Source organism: Enoplosus armatus, chromosome 24 (assembly GCF_043641665.1).
Source record: "Enoplosus armatus isolate fEnoArm2 chromosome 24, fEnoArm2.hap1, whole genome shotgun sequence".
Taxonomy (NCBI): domain Eukaryota; kingdom Metazoa; phylum Chordata; class Actinopteri; order Centrarchiformes; family Enoplosidae; genus Enoplosus; species Enoplosus armatus.
Window position 1 is genome coordinate 7,345,978 of NC_092203.1, and position 22,048 is coordinate 7,368,025.

At 40.3% G+C, this 22,048-nt stretch overlaps 2 protein-coding genes across 3 annotated transcripts; both read right to left on the reverse strand.

Annotated features, from left to right (window-relative positions):
- Window positions 1-433: 433 nt before the first annotated feature.
- LOC139306694 (vascular endothelial growth factor C-like) lies at window positions 434-13,827 on the reverse strand. Its single transcript, XM_070930640.1, has 8 exons — window positions 12,888-13,827; window positions 9,262-9,505; window positions 8,628-8,818; window positions 8,066-8,196; window positions 7,865-7,962; window positions 6,291-6,425; window positions 5,635-5,836; window positions 434-2,240 (listed from the first exon to the last, which is right to left on the reverse strand). The coding sequence occupies exons 1-8, from the start codon at window positions 12,987-12,989 to the stop codon at window positions 2,129-2,131; spliced, it is 1,215 nt and encodes a 404-aa protein (XP_070786741.1). The 5' UTR covers window positions 12,990-13,827; the 3' UTR covers window positions 434-2,128.
- Window positions 13,828-16,616: 2,789 nt separating this feature from the next.
- Window positions 16,617-20,660, reverse strand: LOC139306724 (stomatin-like protein 2, mitochondrial). Of its 2 annotated transcripts, none has more exons than XM_070930677.1 (10): window positions 20,512-20,660; window positions 19,724-19,876; window positions 19,493-19,592; window positions 19,331-19,389; window positions 18,753-18,854; window positions 18,527-18,616; window positions 18,018-18,162; window positions 17,592-17,671; window positions 17,366-17,494; window positions 16,617-17,025 (listed from the first exon to the last, which is right to left on the reverse strand). In XM_070930677.1, exons 1-10 carry the CDS (start codon window positions 20,551-20,553, stop codon window positions 16,912-16,914), a joined length of 1,014 nt encoding a protein of 337 aa, XP_070786778.1. In that variant the 5' UTR covers window positions 20,554-20,660; the 3' UTR covers window positions 16,617-16,911. The 2 variants fall into 2 exon arrangements, with proteins under 2 accessions (XP_070786778.1, XP_070786777.1); XM_070930676.1 differs by having other exon boundaries at window positions 18,527-18,661.
- Window positions 20,661-22,048: the final 1,388 nt, after the last annotated feature.

Genomic DNA, 22,048 nt, shown 5'->3' on the forward strand with positions numbered 1-22,048 from the left:
TGAGGCTTTCTATTGCTAATGGCAATAATTACTAGTTCAGCCATTAATCACTGTAATCAGCTAATGATGCAGACAGACAAGTGAGGCAGTTAGACAGGCAGGCCGTCAGAAGGGCCAGACAGAAAGGCGATCCCTTTGTTTTCCATCTGAGTCAATATTGTTTATTGTGGTAGACACAGGCAGAAGGAGAGAGAGAGACTGCTGAAGAAGAAACTGGAGACCACAGGAAGAGTCAAGTTCCCACCCACAGGTGTGTGTGTGTGTGTGTGTGTGTGTGCATGTGTGTGTGTGCGTGCATGCTGAGGGGTGGAGGTACTTTTCTCTGGCTTGTCATTTGAAACATGAGCAACGTAACGTGCATTTCTCATCCTCCAGCTGCCAGAGAGTTAACATGCAATAGGATTTTTTAAAGGAGCAGTCACAAATTTGAAACTTTGTGTATTATCAGTGTATTGTATTTTATACATGGAAATTTGGGGGGGATAAAAACGACCTACAGAGGAGTTACATTCTACAATAACACATATTACATGTACATTTAATGGATTTTTTAAGACTGATTCGTGGGTTGAGTTCTGCTGGGGAATTTGGCCCTGATCATGGTAACAAGTGTGTCATTAACTCAATGCAACATTTCATTTTGCTGAGTTTAAACATTATAAAATGATTGTGTGAGTCTTAAGATTGTTCTGTCGCTGCCCTCACAAAATACAATATTCAACATTAACAAAACAGGGACACAAACATATCAGTCTGACAAGGCTTTTAATCAGTACTTCAAAACTACTTTAAATATTTAATAGTAGCATGATAAAAGAAATTCAGTTTTTCTCTACATCCAATGGCACAGACACAACAATCGTTTCTACACTGCAATAAATCTTCATCCTAACATTTAGTGTATTTCTGAGCCCTATAATCGTTATTTCTTTTTAAAGCTGTGTAAGTATCTAAATTAGCTGTTAAAATGAGTCATTGGCAGTGCAGGCAAAATGGACAATGAAAAACAGAATTCAAATTCTACATAATTAAAACTGCTGGAGTACAAAGACATGTAAATAGTTTAATTCCAAAACAATATTTAGTTATGATAGTGACTTAAATACAGTATTTTACAACTACACATGATTTCATCTTCGAAAGATCTGTTTTAAATATGAAAAAATTTAAATATTTACAAATAATATTACTTAGAGTGTGTAAAGTTAAATTACTAGAAGAAAAAGATCTGTACCCAAGTGTTACCATCAATTGTGATTGGATTCAGCCATGTTTGAGTGAAATCTTTAAAGAGCAGCACAAGAGTAGAGGCAAGTACAAACTGGAGGATATAATAGCTGTTTGGGTGTGTTGAAATTAGCGTTTAATTGAACAGGGTCTGGCATAAAATCTCTACTCTCTTAGAAAGAAAAGGCTGAGGGAAGCTGCACCAAAAACCAAAAGATACTGTCACCATTTCCACCTCTACTAAAAGAGGGCGTGTAAGGCCCCGGCAACATCACAGTTCTGCAAAATAAATCCTTCAACCTCTCAAATATCTCGTGACTCACGGCTGCCAAAGTGTGAAGTTGCCTACAGCTTATTTAATCTTAAAAAAAAAGCATGGAGTCTGTTAGTATTTTATTCCACTTTCCATTTCACACAGTCATGAGTGGTGTCTCTGCAGCAGGTCGGTTGCTGAATATCTTGCTCAAACACGTTGCAGCTGGGATGAAGTCTCAAAGTCTGATTGGTTCATCCCGCCCCCTTTGTGTTATTAGTGTTGGGAAAAAGTCCCAGAGAGTCAAATATCCCTCCTCATTTTCTCTCTTTGGCTGAGATTACTCCACTTTTTACGAGGTTTACTGCATACTGGTGGCTGTTTGGGCCTTTTTGTTTCACTGGGAAGCACTCCCTCCTCTTTTGCGTCAGAGCACAGACAGCATTAATACAATTCCTCCAAGTGATGTGTGTAGTCTGTTGTAATCCAGTATGTGTAAATATGTTGATCCACCTTCCTGCCCTCTTGGCAAGAGGCACTTCCTCCTTCTTGCCTGTTTGTTTTCAGGCCAAAAGGACTCTAGCCTCATGTTAAAGGGCAATAAATGGCTGCATCTCCAGTCTTGCGCCTCTGCCTGCCTGTGATTGGTTAATTCCATTCAGGCCTCATGTAGTTGGGGATGCACTGGCAGACTTGGGGGCTGTAGTAAAAACCAGTTTGGCACACAGGTCTGGGCTTTCTGCAAGGCAACCTGTAACAACTAGATAGAGGGAGAAGAAGGATGAAGATGGGAGCAAAAGCCAGAAAAAACAAGATCCAGAGGAGGATGGAACGTAGAAAAAGACAGAAAATGAGAGAAGGGAGGAGGGAAAGAAAGGGTGAGGTTGAGAGGAGGAAGAGAAAGGAACAGGGAAGAAATAAAAACAAAACACAGGGGAGATTATATTCTCTTGGCAAGGATACTATTGATTATTCAGATCTTCACATCCCTTTTGGATAAACCCTGATCCAAGTCTTGTTTGTGCGTGCATCAAACGATCCTGTGTGTGAGAAAAAGAGGGAGTATTTCTCCAGAGAGAAAGGAGGATTATGGCCAAATTCTGGGAAATCTCCTCTTCAAAATCACAGTAGGTGTATGGTCTTCTGTTGTACCACCTCCTGTGACCAGATGTTGAATCAAACATAAAAGAAATAGACAAAATGATGAAAAGAATGATGGAAAGAGTAGTCTTGTGCATACTTGAATAATAACGTCCCATACTGCCTTGTTTGTATTGTTAGTGTATCCTTAATTCTTGGTTACTACTTGCTAGTTTCAAACTAGAGACTTACTAATTAGCAGCATTAAAACGTAAGTGTCCTAGCTTTACTTGTAATGTGTGGTTGCTAGCAAACATAAAAAAACTAGCTTAAGTCATAGTAGCATCACAAACTGTAGCATAACTTGTAAAAAATTGTTTTAGGGGGGCAAACGATATATTTAACTGCCAAACCCTTGTAGGGTAGGTATGTAGGTAGGTATTACTTAGTTTTGTTCATACATGCATACATGTTGAAATATGTTTCTATCAGAGTTAGCATTCATGCAGATTAGAGTAAGTGGAAGTATCTGATTATGCTAACCTAGCTAGTCATATAGCGTTTTTGGCGCAACGTTTTTTAACTTGAGGTATGTTATTTGTATTATTTTTGTGAAATGTATCAGTTTACACCATTATTAACCAGCATTTGTTGAAATCCCTGGTCAGATATGTTGACCAAATCTCATCGTACCTATTTTACTCTTCTTTCTGAGGGTCATATATGAACAAGGTAGCTAACGTTAGTTTTGTCAGTTAATTAGCTAGCTAGCTAGTTCAGTTAGCTGCGCAACAGCTACACCTGGCAGTTAGCTTAGTGGCAGTAGATATTTAAATAGCTAAATACTGTAATAGTTACTTGCTAAATAATATAATATCAAGTTTGTGTGGTGCAATGTTATAATTAGAGATGTGTATATCTCCACTTAGTGAACACTTAGCTAATAACTAGGCTAAGTTTGAAGAGCACTTAAATATTTTAATTTTACTTAGTTACTTAGTTTTTCAAGGTAAAAGCCCCCCAACAATTACATGGACAGACAAAAGTGGGTAAAAATGGAGGCTGCAACTTCACCATAAAGGAAATATGACTTATATTGAGTACTTGTTTAAGAAATTCTGCCATCATAGGTCACTTGTGTGCATGTCTGTGAACTTTCCCACATGTGTAAGCCACCGTTAGAAATCAGTTATATCAAAGCCTGCTTCTGTGTTTTTCTTTGTGCCTGTCGCTCCATCTGTCTCTGAGCCTGCCCGCCTGTCTGGTGGCTGCTCTGCTCACTGTCATCAAGTTCACCCCGTCTCCCTGTCTGTCTCTCTGCAGGCCTCTTGGGTCAGAGGAAGGTTGATCTCTTGCATGCTGGCTGTGGGAACCGCGACATGCATGCAAAACACGCACACGCAGCTGAGATCATGGCCGAATGTTTAGGACACCCTGTGTCCATAAAAGGCCATATGGAAACATGTGAACGAAAGAACACGGAGAAAGAAAGTTTTTCTTCTTCGAGTTTGGAATGTATTACTTGTCCATTGAGAGTTTGCTTGCTTTCTCCCCCTCAAAGCTCTGGTTTTCACTCTTCCCTCACCCCTGTCTCTTGCAGAGCTCCCAGGGTGAGGAGTTGTGATGGCACCCCAAGGGCCGGCCAGGCTGAGCTTGTGCCTAAAGCACAGCGGAAAGGACCAGCTCTCCCAGTATGAGCCACTGGTTCAGGTAACTCATGATGAACTGAAGAGAATTGATATGTGCAACACAAATCTTTGAAGTTTTAGTGGAGATCCACTAAAGATTTGGCTGTACAGATACACAACCTGACTGATGACTTAACCTGACTTAAGTCATTTTGTGCCAACTTTTTCACATATATATTTAACAGTTTTATAATTTATGTCCCCCAAACCCAGATGATTAAGTTCATATTGTGCTTCAATACTTTCATAATTTAGAAGTAAACGTGAATAGTTACAATTTCGAAATAGTTGTTTCTTGTTTCTCCTTAGCTACAGTTCCAAAATGCTGAGTTAGAGCTATAAAGAGGGAACCAGAAGAAAAAAGAGGAACAGCATGAGTGACACACTGACCACAGACTATGGTTTGCCAGGTAACAAGCAGGTATTATAAAAGCACGCAAGTATCCAAATTATCATTATGTGTTTACCAGCTGAATTGTGGCAATACAATTATGTCATTATTGCAGAGTTGTTTTAAGACACTTTGTACTGATCATAGTGATCGCTGTCCAAGAGATCAGGGCCTCTTTTGGCTACATCACCTACTTGCCCTCCTCTTAAAACCATTTATAAGTAGTGTGTTCTGGGCCACATATGTCAGTCTGTGTCTGTACGCAACGCAATGAGAGTGTTCATATTGCCGATAAGTTCAGTACAGCTGGAAAATGTCTGGAACTGTGGGTTTACATCAGGTCATCGAGTTGTGTGTGGAAGTAGGAAAAGAGGAACTAATAACTTAAATGAACTGTTTTGTCGCAACCTGGAAACCAGACGTAGATACTCTATTAGAATGGCTGTGTGTGTATAAACACACTATTTTCAGCCAGCTTATGTGTGATGTGCTGTACAACTTTGATTAAAAAAGGGGAGGTGGGTGTTCTCTGTCACTTAGAGACAATAACAGGACTGATTGCTAAATATTTTGACGCTGACAGGGGAGACATCATCACTGACATCACTGAAGTGCAAACAAATCCCAGCTGCTATTTATGCATAAATTGATCAATAAAGGTCTCAATAAAGTACAGGGTTAATGTTGTTCCCTGAACAGACGCAAGATAAAAATGTTTATGACTGAAACATTTTTTTATTGCTTATTTGCTTTTTTGGCTAGGGGCAGAGGGGTTTCTCAGAGTTAAGGGTGTAGCTGGCAGAGACCCAGAATGTGGATACTTGGGATAATTTCATCCCCCAAAGGAGACATACTGTCTTTGCTTGCCTCTTTCCACAGGGAGCATGGAGTACAGAGCTGAGAAATTCAGTGTTTTGCTCAAGGACACTTCAGCAGGATGGACACTGGCTAGAAACCAGGCCGAGGACAGACTCCTGGCCTTCTTGTACGCCTACCTGCAGGTGTTGGGGTTGAACCTCTTGCCCTGCCGCAGACATGACTGTGGACTCTCTCTGCACTGACACAGGCAGGTGTCGGGGTTCAGGGGCTGATTCCCGGGACACTCTGCGGCGCACACACAGCCACACAGCTCCTCATCCCACCGCTGGCCGGTGGGGCACCACTTCCCCTCAGCTTGACCTTCACACTGACATTCACCTGACATAAATAGGAAGAGACCAATCACATATAGGTAATTTTATGAATTAAAACCAAACCATATCCTGCACTTCTGTCTGTGTTTAGTGCTAAATATTTGGTGGGCAGGTTCTGACTTGTTACTGTAAATATTTGCATAGCCCTTCTACCCAAAACTTCCCAAAACTTCCCTCTATCTGTGGTTATTGTTTCTGGCTCAATCTTACCTGGTTGCTTTCAGAATGACAGTCCATTTCTAAGCAATTTATTGTATTTACAGTAAAGGAAGCCATTTTTGCACATAAAAGAGGAGCACTGTTGACATCACTTTTCAGGCATGAGCACCAATTTGGCCATATATCTTCCCAACGTTTCCTGATATCCACTTGCACAACTGGTTCACAACTATGGGGTTTCAATTCTCTTTCTAACAGTATAGTGTGAAATATTTTCAGTAACTGAAACCCTTCCTTACAGGTGTTGTGGTCCAGTTTCCAGCCTGGATTGCATCTGTCCTCGGTGAGTCCATTTCGACAGACGCACTCACAGGTGGACTCATCCAGAACCCTGTTGGGCCCACAGAGAGCCAGCAGACCTGAGTTCAGCGCCTCTGGAAGCCACATGGAAGTAAAAAATGGTATTTAGTTGTTTTTCCAGCTTCATTTCAGCTTTCTGGTGTTGATGGCAATGTCGGTCCTAACTGAAATATCTCAAAAACCATGAAATGAATTACCTTGAAATTTTGTACAGACATTCATGGCCCCCAGAGGATGAATCATACTGACTTTGGTGACCCCCTGACTTTTCCTCTAGCGCCATCATCAGGCCAATTTAATTTGTCCAATGCTTTGGTTTATGACCAAATACCAACAAAACTAATGATTTCCCTATTATGTCCAAAATGTCCATATGTATCAAAATTTTGTTTATATTTCTAATCATTCAGACTCTTTCCCATTGGTGTCTATTTTCAGTCTGTTCTTTAAAACAATGTGATAAGTAATGTTTGTCAGTTTATTATTAGAAAAAGAAAAAGGAGCTGGATATGATAGGCAGTGGAGTTCACTGCATGATTGTACAAGTAAAATGCCGCAAAGACACTTTCACTTCTCACGTTACAGTTGAATAAACATTCCCTCAGGGGGAAGTCGTTTCAGATAATAATTTCAGATAATTTGCCACCCAGGCATCATCATCATCCTTATCATCTGGTTTTGGTGTTGGAGTTTTTGAAAAGATGTCTTTGAAACTTAACCGAAGTCTGGCTCACATCCCGAAACCTGCTCAGTTTAGGTCACATTTTGGATGACACTTCATTCTGGTTCAGAGTTGGGAGCTTTCAGCTGTGTTCACTAGTTCACAAAACAACAGGAGAACAGTATTCACCTTTTAAAAACGCACTTTTAGAAATAAAAGTACATTTTTTTCTGCTTACAACATGTTTGGGGAGTGTTTGTGCACTCCACACTGCAGGGGGTTTACACTGCGTAGGGACGAGCTTGTGCAGGTTTTCACTCCTGCCAAACTCTGCAGCAGGTGGTTTCCACTTCCATCAGTGAAATCACCTGGTGTTGTGTTTAAAGTCTCTCCTGTCCTGTGTCAGATGTCCCATCCTGAACGTGCTGCACAGTATCCAAACACTGCTCTGACTGCAGAAATGTAACCATGAGGTAAATCCTGATTTTGTAATGCAACATAGTGCTCGATTTAGGTTTTGCATGTTGCTTGTTTGACACCCTTTTCTCCACACTTATTGAGGATACAACTTAACATTTGCTATAAATACTAAAATTATACTTTTGATTTGTTGCTTGACTTTCATTTGCCAAAATTCTCTTATGAAGTACTGGATCAGGACCCAAAATAGAGTCAGCCTGAAAGACTTTCTGCTCTCTAGACCAGTGGCTCCTCCTTTAAATGAAGCAGTGCCCCCTCATCAAAAGAAATGTAGTTTTTCTTTAATCATGTATCTTAAAACACCTTCAGGGCGATCTAAACTGAATATGCAGAAACTGAATCATTTGATCAACGTGACTCATGCACACTCACCAGTCTCAGAGTAGTTTATGGCATCTGTAGAGACACACACACAGTTCACTGGATCCCACAATGACCCCGAGGCACAGGGAACTTCGGGTGGGGAACACCTACACACACACAGACACACATATTACAAATGCATGGATACAGGATAAATGACTCAGAAATGTTTGTAAATGTACACGCACGTCACTCCTCACTCTCACTCACAGGTGATCTGTTGCGGCTCGTCTGATGATGGAGTGGAGCGGCCGCTTAGAGAGGCATTCGCACGAAGTGTGGTTGACGAAGGTTACCATGACGACAGAGCGATCCATCCTGGGTGGGGACAACTCCATCAGCTGGCAGGAAGAAAGATGAAGGTGTGTAGATTGTGTAAGAAAAGAGTACTTTTACGTTGTTTATCTTGTTGTCTTCTGCTGCTGTTGCTGCTGCTGCTGTAATAATATTACTGCTTGTGAGTGTTTCGGGCTGATGTGTAGAAGTTGATGTAATGGTTGCAAGATTGTGCAACTGTGCGTGACTGTATTGTATTGACTTGATGTCCAGTTGCAGCCAAAGGGCGTCCCACTGCAGTAGGGTGGGTTTGTGATACAGATGAGCTTCTTGCACAACTGCGTAGATTCCTGAGGCAGTGTGAGGTGTAAGAGGAGAAAATCCAACCCAGTCGAGTAATATGAGTGAGTGTTAAATAATTCAAGTGCTAAAAAGTGTCTGACATGGAATTGAACAGGCTAGATACAAAAGAGGGGAATCCAGCTGCAACACTTACTGTCTTGTTGACAAGCGTGTGACTTGTATTCGTGCAGTAAAAAGCCTCGTTGGTGCAGCATCCACCGCACCGATGCAGTGCTACACAGCGAGGGAGGTAGAATTGACTGGTGGATTCTGGGTATTCTTTGGAGACCTCCACACACACCTCTCTGGGCTGGCATGAGGTCCGCTGGATCTCCTCTAGGATGACTGAAAACATGTGTGATTAGATAACTGGATTTTGTTTGCTGGCACTCTGAATCTGAATACAAAAGAGCTTTTGGGTCTTAATTTATGTGTTATTAGTGGTTTTGGGGTGATGGCAGGAAATCATCAACCTCTCCAATAATGGATCTAATTTTCATTTTCCAGTCTTCTTTCCAACTCGGCTCCTTTTCTCCATTTTTTTCACTTACCACCTACTTTTGTCTGTCTCCAGTGCAATGAAATCTGTCTGGTCGTCTACTTTAGTGTTTTAAAATACTGTAGCCTGATGATGAGGCTATCATGATCAATCAGTAATCAATATCAATCATATTAACATTCATTATTTTGCCTAAATTTACAAAAAAGAGTAACTCTTGCACTATGAGCTAGCTCCATATATATGAAACCACTAGTTTGTACTGTAATTTTTGTATCTCAGTGTTTACCTCCCAAAGTCCCGTCCACTTTGTAAAGAGCCTCCTCCCTGGGCCGACCCCACAGATCCTCATCGTTTGAGTGGACTAAAGGGCTCGCTGAGGAGGTGGAAAAAGAGGGGGAAGAGGAGACGCGCCATGATTTCTTCCTCAGGCAGTTCTGAAGCAAACTGTATTCGGGGTATATAAGCTGTAACAGCTGATCCACACTCGTCACTGTCTCCAAACTAGGCTGGTCATCTGACAACACTGGAGCCTGGAAGACAGGAAAGAATCATATAGACAAATGTGCCTTTCATAACACAACATTTCTTAATATGTTGCCACAAAGCGTTGTATTCATAGATAACATCACCAAGAAGGGAAAAATATGACTTATGACAATAAGAGGCTAAAAGATACAAACTGAAAACAGGCATTTGCCTCATAAGTCACAGATATCCATTTTTTGGCTGTTAAATATAATAGAAATGCTTAAAAATGCAATACTCTTTATATTTTGAAATGTTAGAATTGAGGGTGATTTGTTCTGAGTCTGGTTTTTTGGAGGAAAACTATTACATACTGTCGATTTTCAGTGTAAGCTTTGCTGGTTTGAGCTGGATAAACAGTGAATACCTCAGCTACCAATGTGTTGTAACATGTTGCTGTTGGCTACTGTTCGTTATTATGGGTACGTGTGTCCTCTCCTCACCTACCTACACACACACACACACACACACACACACACACACTCTGTTGCGTTCAAGTACACAAGGAAGCGAAGTCTGCGTTTTCTTTATGCCTTAGTATTGCTGTTCTTGCTCTTTTTTTTGTCGTTCCTTTTTTTAACAGTTAGACTCTGCACTTTAAACGTCACCTAAGGCAATTATGATAAAATTTGAAAATACTTGACCTGCTGCTGCAGTGCCCTTGAGCAAGACGCTGTAATCTGACCCAGTTTACCTATGGCATTAAATTTTTGTACTGCATCTGTATTTTCTAAGTCCTTTTGGTTGCTTGATCAGTCAATTATTTGGATGACTTTTCAAGTGAAACTACCAACCTCGAGTCTCCTCCTTCAGAGGAGTCCTTAAACGCAGCAGTAGACCTGCTTAAATGGACCAAACAGACTGGAGATTGTCAGCTCAGCCAACACCCACATTACTATTATTGTACAAAGAAGTCTTTTTGTGGTGGACCAGGTCCATGCAGGAAATCTCAGTTTACAGTAGATATCGCTCTATAGTCCATTCCTGCTGTGAGTCATCCTCATAATGATTTTTCTGTCGTCATGATGGATGACTCTGCTCTACTCTGTGGAGATTCAGTAGATGAAAGATAAAAGGTTAATTGTGTAACAGATTGGCTGATTGAGGCCTCGGTATCATCTGTGGGGAATAAATGTCAGCTGGGAGTTGAGCATTTGAGTGTCACATATTAATTCCTCTTCCAGGGAGTGAGGGTGGTTGTTTAGTTTCCCAGGCTGAGCAGGAGCAGACTGGTACAGCTGGCATTACCTAAACAGAAACCAGATCTCTGTTGTTATCAGTCTTTTCCATTTATCTCTTTCTCTCTCAGTCACTTGCTGTCTGTCCCCCTCCCTTTCCGTTTCTTTCCATCTGTCTCATCTATTTCTATCATTTTCCTATGTCCTCTTTCTCTTTGTGTCTCACACAGCTGTCTTCATTTTTAAACATCATATCGAATACAAGACTAAGAGTCAACAGCCATGCTAACGGCTCTGTGAGGCTGTACAGCGGTGAGCTAAAAGCTAACATCAGCATGCTCACAATGACAATGCTGAACATACTGATTACCATGTTCACCATCTTAGTTTAGCATGTTAGCATGCTAACATTTGCTAATTAGCTCTAAACACAGTGTAGTGTGTACAACTGAGGCCGGTGGGAATGTCAGTAGTTATGTAAGTCATAAAATAAGGTTATGGACAAAGTAAACTTCTGACCTGATAATGGTGCTAAATAAAAAGGGGATCACCAAAGTGATTACAATTCCTCCTGAGGGGGACATGAATATGCGTACCAAATTTCATGACAATCCATCTAATAGTTGTTGAGACATTTCACTCAAAACCACAAAAGTCAACCTCATGTTGGCGCAAGAGGAAATGTCAGGGGACTTTCTCTGCTTAACATTGACAGACGGTTGTAAATTCTTCTCTGTCTTTCAAGATCTTCCCAGATGTTCTTTTGGTCTCTCTCTCTCGCTCTCTCTCTGCTTTGTGTAAGTGATCACATGACATGAGGTCATCACTGTGGGACTATAAGGTCATGATGGACCAGTGCTCTGGGGTCCACCATTAGATACTGCTGGCACACAGACACATGCACATGTACACACCCATGCATTTGTCACTAACTCTGTCTTCCTGTATAAACATCTTATGTCTGAAGCTAATATTACTTACAATACAACACACAATTTTCTTTTTCTGTTTTGAACAATTGGCCAGTTCCATTGAAATACATGATTGGAATTCCACAATGCCACTGCTGCATACCATGACTCACTGCTATTATGGACACAGAAAGCTTTTGAAATTGAACCACAGAGACACTTCCATAGAAAGCCTGGCTGGCTCATGAACAGCATTTACAGTAAAGCAGACTATTGAAAGTAAAGCAAATGACGCCTTTTACGCAGAACTGTGCTCATGCAGATTCTGATTCATAGTATTTACTTAACAAAAAGGAAACACGTTTTTGTAAAGTGGGGCTGAAATGAGACTCTTTAATTGCTTTAATTTAGTTCATTTTAATAATGATTATATATATTATCCTTCTGCCACTGCAGTCAGGCTTTAGACCTGCTCATATAACAATAACTGCTGCAGCTGGTGTTGTGGATAACTCACTTGGTAAGTGCTGCACTCTTTGTAGATCTGTCCAAGGCTTTCGATAATGTTGATCATAATATTTTGCTAAATAAGCTGCTTTCTATTGGTTTTGGTGATTCTGTTTACACCTGGTTCAAATCATATGTGTCTGTTTGGGCTGTTACTGCTGCTAGTGTCCCACACAGATCAATATTAGGCCCCCTGTTATTTACTTTACTTTTCCAATCCGTACTCTTAATGTGAATCTAATAGACACATTACAGCATTATAAATACTTTTTTGGTTAGATAGAAGGTTACCTTACAAACCCTTGTTAAACACCTTGCTCAAAAATTAAAAATTCTAATACCAGAACAATGCTATCTTCTCTACACTGGATTATAGAGATATCATGTATGCTCATGCAGCTGCCACTATACATAAACCACTGGATGGATCATTGTGTGACAGAGCTGTCTTATTAAGATATTGCATGCACCTTCTTTGTTTGTCAGGTCTCTCTTGTAAAAGAGATCTTGATCTCAATGAGACTTCCTGAATAAACAGAGTTTTATTCGCTTAACTAACAGCATTCTTCCAAAAAGATACTGAGAGCGCTGCATTGTACATCAGCATCTGCATTTATTCTCATTCATTCCGATTTTTCCTTTAACTTGTCATCTATGTAATCAAGAGTAGACGCTGATTTAAAAGCTGTAGAAGTTAGTGAAAATCCTCTGTAGTTTGGTCTAAAGCCAATGAGAAATGGTACAGGCCATGCACACGTTTTTATAGATGATGGAGAAATGAAATGTCTCACCTCGGTGCCCATGTCTCCAGTCTGGTAATAGTCCATATAGTCTTGTCCTGAGCACAAATTGCTGATATTAAGAATCCATAGGAGGAAAGCTGGTATCCACATAGTGAGGAGATGGAGAGGAAAGGACAGGAGATCTCAGGACAGAGGAGGAGGGACTGGATGTAAAGTGAAAGAAAGGAAGGTGGAGGAGTCTGAGGTGAAGAGGAGGAAAAGGAGGAGCAGGAGGGTATCACAGACTCGGCAGGTATCTCTTTGCTCCTCTCTTCATTCTATCCTGGGACAAAGTTGTTCTTCCGGCGCAGGTTGTTTGAATTTGGGAAACCAGCTGAATAAAACATGATGAGGAAATCGTCTCCTCTTCTTTGCGTCAAACACAGCTAATTTTTCTTTCACTTCAGAGGAAGCCTCTCCTCTTGTCTTGCTGCGTCTCCATTCTCACTGCTGTTTAATCTGATGTCAGGTGTCTCTCCACCTCTTCAAATCACCTCTTGTCTGTTTTGTCTTTTTATCTCTTCAATTTTTTCTTGTCTTGATGTCTTACTTGACCTTCAACTTGAATTATTCCTCACTCTCTGTCTTTTATTTGCTGACTCTCCCATGTATTGTCCTTGTCAGTCTCTTCTCCTCGCCCTTCACACTTGTGCACCTCCTCACTTTATCTATATTTTCTCTTCACACAACAGCTGTGCTCTTCCCTCCGTCTGTCTGTCTGTCTCTCTCTCTCTCTCTCTCTCTCTCTCTCAGATTATCGCTGCCTCTTTATCTGTCTCCTGTTTCCTCTTCAGAAACCTCCGGGGCAAAGCTCTGTCTGTCTCTCTCTGGACTTTTTTTGCCGCTTTCTAAATCTGTCACAACTTTCTCTGTCAGGCTGTCTGATCCTTAGAAAAGCTTCAAAGAGACAGAAAAAAGAGGAAGAGCTTATTCCAAATCCTGATCCCAAATGGAGTTTTTTTTTTTTTTTTTAAAAAGGAAAGCAGGAGGTTTAAAAAAAAAAGTGTCCAGCTTTTGGTATTAAGTTCTTGTCCAAACAGAGTGAATGTGCGTCCTGCTCATAGACATCCTGGTGGAGTGAATGAGAAAAAATACAAGAATGGAAGGATTGTATCTTGTGGGCGGAGTGAAGGATTTGAAAGAGATGATTCGTGCAAATATAGCTGATTATACTGGCACACTCGTTTTTTTCCCCCCCAGAAATTGCAGGCTATACAGAGGCATGCAGCGCCTTGGCATTGACACACTTTCTCTTAACACATGCCATCATCCTCTTTTTATGTCATTTAAATTCACTGGAGAGGTTATTTTTGCTTTGCCTTTTATAACTTTTCAAACAGACATCCTCTTTCAGCAGTCAGTCAGTTATAAAATCATATTATCTTCCCATGTTCCTTACCACTCTTCCCTTTCTCACACATTCATTATCTTTGTCCTTCCATCTTTGTAATTCCTCGTGATGAGAGCAGCTGCCGTCGAGAGTTTAAAAATGTGTGTGTTCAGTAGCAGCCAGCGGTGATGAATGTGTGAGTTGCTTAACTGCAGCTCTAAGTGCCTTTTTATGAGCTGCTAATACCTTTTCTGTCTCTGCTTTATGTCAGCTGCCCCCAATTCCTGCTGGTTTCTCTTCACCTCAGTGAGCACTATTTCAATGTCAAGACTAGTCTGCGTGTGTGTGTGAGAGAGAGACGGAAATAAAGCCACAAATTGGTCTCACACCTGCAGCTCCAAACACCTTTCCTGCCTTTACTCCTTCACACTTCATCAAACTCCATCGTTGTCTTCTTCCCTCCCCCTCTCACCTCTTTTCTTGCTCCCTCCAGTTTGGCCGTTCAGGGTCCTAAAAATGACAAACTTTACATACCTTCTTAACTATACTGCCCTAAGGCTGTGGGCATGTGTGTCTGTGTGTCGTGAAGGATGAGGAGGAGGAGGAGGAGGGGAGGGTAAGAAGAGGTGAACCGCAGAAGGAGCTCACATCTTTGTCTAAATTATGATATCTTTTTTTGCCCTCTCCCAGGGCAAAGCAGTTACCGACAACTGTAAAATAAATTATGGGGAAGACGGACAGACAGACAGACGGGAAAGGAAGAGGCCAACAACGGCGAGGAGGGAGAAAGAGGTGTGTCTGGGAAACGCTCGAATGAGAAAACATCCGATTTTTGGGCCAGTCACTGCCAGCCTTTTCAAGGATTAAAGACGCACACCCCCACACACACGCATGCACGCACACGGTGGCAAGTGTCTGCTTGCAGTGCGCTTTATGTGTTGAAATCCAACCAAATTCCACATTCCTGTCATTGCTTTCTCCATTTCATCATGTGAGCATAGAATTAGAGATGATAGAGAGGGAAGTTTATCTTTTTGTAATGCCACGCTTTTTATATATAAATCTGTGGCAGCAACAAACCCAGAGACAAAATTATGTTTTTGAGGGTCTAATTTTTATGTTTAAAAGGACAAAACAAATCACCTGCCACTTGAAAGTGAACTCTGATACTGAATATGTATGAGATGGCATTTACTTTATCCAAGAGGAAAGGATTAACTGCTTCCTTGGGGGGTAAAGGGGAGAATTTAAACCCCCTGATAAAATATTTATTGACCACGATCCTCCCCAGAGGCTGACAACAAACTGAACACAACTAAAATCTAAGCAAAAGTCAAAAATAATAGGAAAAATAGGACATGATTTTGTGTAGATGAAATAAATCTTGTCTTTCTTGTACCTCTGGGTGGTCCTCGCCCTCAGGCCTACAGTGCATTTTTCCTTTAAAATCATTCGTTCACAGACTAATAGCCAAGTAAAACTGCTTATAATACAGATGCACATCTATGTTTATGTATATATACACATTTTATTTGAGAAAGTATCAGTGTAAAGAGAAAAATGTGAAAAACTGTTGAAGTTGTTAATCTTGATAACTGCTTTACTTCCTAGGAATCACTGTTTTGTTGGTGAAATAGCTGCCATGCCTGTCTGTGACAGATGAACTTTGTGAACCTGCTCAAAGTCAAACTAATCTAACTGAGACTGGCTGGTCTCATACAGTTGAAATATTTGAGGCCCTTATCAGATTTTACACAGAAGACTAACTGAATAACAGAAACGTTTGCGTTAAATCATCACATTAGCTGTGCAAAATTACTAAGCTTGAATTTTCTCAACAGAGAGAAACTATACAGTTGCACTAATTATAACGTCGTCATTGTTAGCAGGGCATTTACGACAACTAGGAACTGTTTCTGAATAGTAATAATCCATTTGAACGACCCACAAACGCTAACTTATAGGTCTGAACTGGAAAGTGAGAACGCCTCTCTGATGTTGTATAAATGCAAAACTGTTTTCTTCAACCGTACTGTTGAAATGTTACAGTCATAACTCGATTAGTCACTGCTCTCCGAAGCAGAGACAAACTTTTATCTTTCTTAGTGCCCATATTTCCCTTATCCCGTCATCAACACCCAAACAAATTTATACTGTATCTTCCTAAACTACAGCCTCTTAAGATGCTATTTTTTTAAGTTTTGAACTATATCCCAAACAATACGTACTTAATTTCTGCAAAATAGAAAATAAAAAAATACAAACAACTGCTTTGGAAAATATATTCATATATATATATATATATATATATATATATTTATATTTCAATCATGATCATCCAGAGTAGGTGACAACGGACCTGAAATGTTCAGTCGCGTCTACATAATATCACAGCCAACAAATGTCCATTTAAAGACAATGATTTGTTTTATTTGTGTCCCATTAAAACCACATCACAACATAGTTACAGTGGATTTAGTCCAGGAACAACACCTGTAACATAAATTGTGGCTCAGTTTCTCTCTTTTCCCAGCCGCCATTGCTCGGCATCGTCTGTTTATCAAGTGCTGTTCGTCTACCTCGACATCTTGTGCCCTGCAGTAAATAGAGTGCCCTTTACACCAGACACTCCACACAGCAGTCCCATTGTGTTCCGTAATTGTGGAAAACTGATGCAGTTTAGAGCAGTAATGGCGTCCTCTGTTATTGAGCTGATGCTGACTGAACAGGAAGCTCTTCACTGGGTTCCTCTGTCTTAGTCTTCATGCTCTCAACGTGTGGCCTCAGTTTGCCCAGCGTGCTGTAAATGGTCATGGCCTGAGGGCAGAAGAACAGGATGGAAAGTGTTGTTTGATATTTCATGACTAGGTGTCTTGATAAGATAATAATGGATGAGGGCTAGAAGATGACGCAAAGCAACATTTTTTTTTTTAGAAATATTAGTTAATTTTTCCATGACTTGACTCCAAGGAATAGCTTGTTAAATATGAAGCTACAACCAGGAGATGGTTAGCTTAGCTTAGCATAAAGACTGGGAATAAGGGGAAACAGCTAGCCTGGCGCTATCACATGGTAACAAAATCAGCCTACCAGCACCTCTAAAGCTCAGCTCAGTTTTTAAATATATTTTGTGAACAGTGGGCAGAAAACAGTGTACCTGTGTGACCATTCCACTGACGTCACCAGTGTTGGAGGGCAGAAGCACAGTGTTGGACTCTTTGGCGAGGTTGGAGAAAGCAGAGACGTACTGTTCGGCAACACTCAGCGAGGCTGCAGCACTTCCGTTCTGTCAAGAACATTCTGGTTACTGTTACCGTTCCAAATATCACAGGATCATTTATAATCCCTTAATGACAAATGAATCCTTAAAATCTACTTTATACCTCTTCCGCCAGAGCCTCTGACAGCAGACGAATGGCCTTGGATTTGGCCTCTGCTTTGGCTACCACAGCTTGGGCCTCACCTAGAGACAACACAGCATGTCAAATTACAACAAAAGTAGATTTGTTTTGGATTTACATTATATTGGAGGCTTAAACCTCCTTTTTCAACATTCCTCTTTATGCACTTCTACTCAAATGTGGTTGCAAGTTCTCAGTTCTAAAGTGTGAGTCATGAGATCCTTGTGTAGTGCTGTCTGCACGCATGTAATTAAATGCTCTGTGGATTTAGTGTAATGATGGCTTAAGTCTTATGCTAACAAGACCTTCAATTACATACCTGATCACATGATTCATGTATGTAACTAAGTCAATGGAAAATCCCAGTTAAACAGTTGTTTCTTTAAGTCAAAAGTAAAATGCACCAACCAACTGCTTTGTTTATCTGCTCGGCCTTCTTGCCCTCTGAAGCGAGGATTTGGGCTTGCTTACAACCCTCTGCAACGTTGATGGCCGCCTCCCGAGTCCCCTCAGACTCCAGCACTGTGGCTCTCTTCCTGCGCTCAGCCTCTACCTACACAGGAAACAAAGAACAAAAAGGGATATCAAATATTTCTCATCCAGGGAAACAAAATAATCCTAAAATCACCCAGTGGTTGGCTGCAACAATATCCATAACCTTTAAGAACTCTCAAGTGTAGTAACTGTTTACTACTGTCTATACAAGTTCTAAAAATGTATATAATACTACTTAGGTTACCTGACAACAAGATGGTACTGCAAAGAATATTACTAAACGCAATACTCCTGAATTATAGGGATTACATGAAAGTTAGATAACAAAAAAGGAGGGTTTACAGTGATTATGTTCCATTGACTTGTCTTCTTAAACAGTTCAGGGTATTAAAGTGACGGTTATGTTTATGTGTGTGTCTTACCTGCATCTGCATTGATTCTTTAACACGAGGAGGAAGTTGTATATCTTTGATTTCATAACGCAGGCAGCGGATTCCCCACTCATCAGATGCCTGGTTGATGGAGTGGACAATGTTGGAATTCAGAGACTCCCTTTCCTTGAAAACCAGAGAGGCAGCAGGTTTAAGGTACGTGACCTGTATCATTCTTTTATTGCAATAAAATACACACCAAGCTGATGTTTCTTACCCTGAATACTTTATCCATGGTGAGTTTGCCCAGTTCTGAACGCATTGTGGTTTGTGCAAGCTGAGTCACAGCATATTCTGGATCCTCTACACCGTAACTAGCCTGGACAAACACACAAGTGATCAGTCTCAATGTGGATCGTTTCATGAACAATCAAACTAACTGGCGCCACCTGGAGGCAAAAGAGCAGAGCTCCTTGATCACTACAAACCAGTGTTTGTTTTGTGTGCACAGCACTTAATGTACGTTGCTTTGATTTGTTTTACATTGCTATGATCACAGTTTTTCTACAGTGAATGCCACTTAAACACATTGTTTTGTGTACATAGAGTCCAGATGTTTGTTGCTGTAAAAAAGTGCAAGGTATTTAAATAAATGTTCTGTTTTAAACATAGTATTTTTCTGATAGTCAGCCACATGATAGGTGGAAAAAGTTCAGTGAGTTAGTGACTACTCTAACTCTGAGGTGAAGCAAGGTTATACGCAGCTCACTTTTTGTTATCCCCTACATAACCAACCAGGTGCTGATAACAGAATGACGTGCTAATACTTTTGAATACTTCATCGCTAATTCTTACCTTAAAAGGATCTAAGATTCTCAAAAAAAGAACTCCATCAATTTGCAGGGTCACATTATCTGCAGAAAGGCCAAAAAAATAATAGGTTAATTAAGCCATGAAGGTGGTTAATTAAACCAATAATAAACACACTTGTTGTTGCCATTAGATGCCTTGACGTACCTAGGGACACAGCTGACTGTTCGGGGATGTCAATAACAATCTCCTTTAGGTTTTGCACATAACGAACTTGGTCAAGTATGGGAATGAGGAAGTTCAATCCCTATAAGAAAGGACAAAATAGTGTTAGTGCTCCATTAATTTATACTTTTACATGGATAAATAGTGGTAACAGAAAGAGAGATTAGCCTTCTCATAGACACGCTTGTTGAACCCTTGGTTGAAAGTGATTACCGGCTTTAAGATCCGGTGAAACCGACCCATCCTCTGGACCACCCAGGCCTCCTGCTGCGGCACAAACAGGACCACGGTGTTCATGGGTAAGCGGGAGGCCCATCTTTGCTGGGCTGGAGTCACCCACAGCTGGGGCACAGTCCGCTGGGACTTCTGCAGAGACAGGAGACACCGCGATGTACAAATCAGTTAATCCCTCCCAATTATACCCACACTTTTGGTATCTCGAAGAAGTTTTTTGGTAACAGTGTGCAAGTGCTTGCTAAGACTGAAAATGTGTGTAGAATTTTCACGACACACTCTGGTTAATGACGTCATCACGTCGTTAACGTAAATGCAAGGCTCTTAGTGCTGGAGATAAGGTGTATTTACTTTATCCATGAAGTTACAAAGATTTAACTAGTAGTAAGTTTACTTTAGTAGTTTTTAGGATATGTGGCCATTATAATAAATTATATCTGTAAATATTGTCACACCTGTATTACGCTGATTACGAGGTACTTTCGGTTGGTATGGGGCAACATTACAGCCAGTGTTGACGGACTTCGCTGACAGCAACAGCTAATGTTAGCTAACAGTCTCACACGTTGCCTGGTTATGTTACGGAGAAATTGCTAAGTTTGCTGATATAAATTTTCATATAGGAAAAAAATAACTGGCTAATGTAAAGTAACTTCACCCTCTAAATGTAGCAAGCAGCTAGTTAGCTAGTTGAAAGAGAGATCGGCTAAGTTAAGCCAGCTAGCACAGAAAGTTGTTTATTAGTGCCTGATAAACAGGGTCTTTACCTTAAAAACGGCACCGCCGGCCCGACACAATGTCCGTAACATATTTTAAAGAAAAGTACTTAAATGTTATGCAGCATCTGAATGCGTTAAAACCTAAAACCAACAGCTCACAGTCACGTCATATTTCACAGAAATGCTATCTGTATAGCTTCGGCTTTCAACGGCGTTAGCCATCAAATGTTACTGTGCAACATCGCCCCCTACTGTTTCGGATGTTTTTAATGACCATATGTTGTAAGGGACTGTATCAAATAAACCTGGCACTTAAATGAACCAGAATAAACTTTGCATTTGAAAGCACTGCTGTATTAATAAACATGCCAAAGAGATATATAGATCTTAATATATATTTTTATTCATTGTTGAAATGAGATTAAAACGTGGATAGTGATACAGTTTACTATGCTTCACCTTTACATATTTATACACGTTTATCCTTCCTTCACATTTTTTCAAACAATGCTTTTCAAAGAATTGCCCTTAAAAACATAGTTGTCAACTGTTTTCCATGAGAGATTAAATACTTTGCTTAAAGGCAAATCAATGATATTTATTTAAGTGAGGGCAGAGTGTGTTTTATAACATTCGGCCTATTTATGTTTTGCCATTTCAATTGCTATGTAATAACCATTTACTCAACCATATTGATTTACAGGCTTGCTTCATACAGACACATGAGAAAGCCTGCCTTACAGGTAAGTCTACAAAAGGCAAAATACAGAATATCTCACAAAAGCAATGTTTAGCAATATTGCAATGTAAGTTTTTGCATGGCTGTAATTTAAATGTTAAACATGTTTGCAGCATGACCAAAAGTGAAAATTGCAGACTTTTATTGTTTTTTAATTTGACAGCATTGTTAATGCCACAGGAAACAAATCATGGCAGAATTGAAACAGCACACTGATGTTTTTAAGCTTGATAGAGAAGCAGGTCATAAAAGCTATGTTAGATCAAAGCAATAGTGATGTTTTTATAAAGACAATAAACCATACTGACTGCTGAATATAGACCTTGAGGTAATGAGGAAAGAGAGAAACTAACAAAGTCATTACAGCCATTGTGGAGAAAAAAGCCACAATCAATTCGCATGCATTATTTATACAACATTGATAAGATATGCATACATCTTGGCAATGGGCAGTAAACCCATACAGTATCATCACTATTATATCCAATGAGTAATAATTAATTTCTACATGCATAAGCCACTAACATGGATATATGTATTGGTAAAGTATTCAAATATGAAGCCTCATCACATTATGTATTCACTTATTCACTTGTTGGGTATCTTGGTGTTTATGACAGTCAGGTGAAGACAAAAACAACATATTGATAATATACTTATACTTAATATTTTTCATTCATCTTATGTGTAATAATGTTTTGCTGCAGAGTGTGAGACAAAATGAGAAAGTCTGCAGCTGAAGCCACTGTGGAGGGTGTTGAGGGCTACTCATTACATGCTGAATACACAGTGAGTCTTGCCAGACAACACACACACACACACACACACACACACACATACACAGTT

Excerpts from the sequence above, each read along its gene's own strand:
- LOC139306724 (XM_070930676.1), bottom strand. The coding sequence starts at position 20,553 with ATGTTACGGACATTGTGTCGGGCCGGCGGTGCCGTTTTTAAG. Across the intron at positions 19,877-20,511 it reads CCGGCGGTGCCGTTTTTAAG|AAGTCCCAGCGGACTGTGCC; the intron begins GTAAAGACCCTG and ends CTGTCTCTGCAG. Across the intron at positions 19,390-19,492 it reads ACAGTCAGCTGTGTCCCTAG|ATAATGTGACCCTGCAAATT; the intron begins GTACGTCAAGGC and ends GCCTTTCTGCAG.
- LOC139306694 (XM_070930640.1), bottom strand. The coding sequence starts at position 12,989 with ATGTGGATACCAGCTTTCCTCCTATGGATTCTTAATATCAGCAATTTG. Across the intron at positions 9,506-12,887 it reads CTGGAGACATGGGCACCGAG|GCTCCAGTGTTGTCAGATGA; the intron begins GTGAGACATTTC and ends CCTGTCTTCCAG. Across the intron at positions 6,426-7,864 it reads CATAAACTACTCTGAGACTG|AGGCGCTGAACTCAGGTCTG; the intron begins GTGAGTGTGCAT and ends TGTGGCTTCCAG.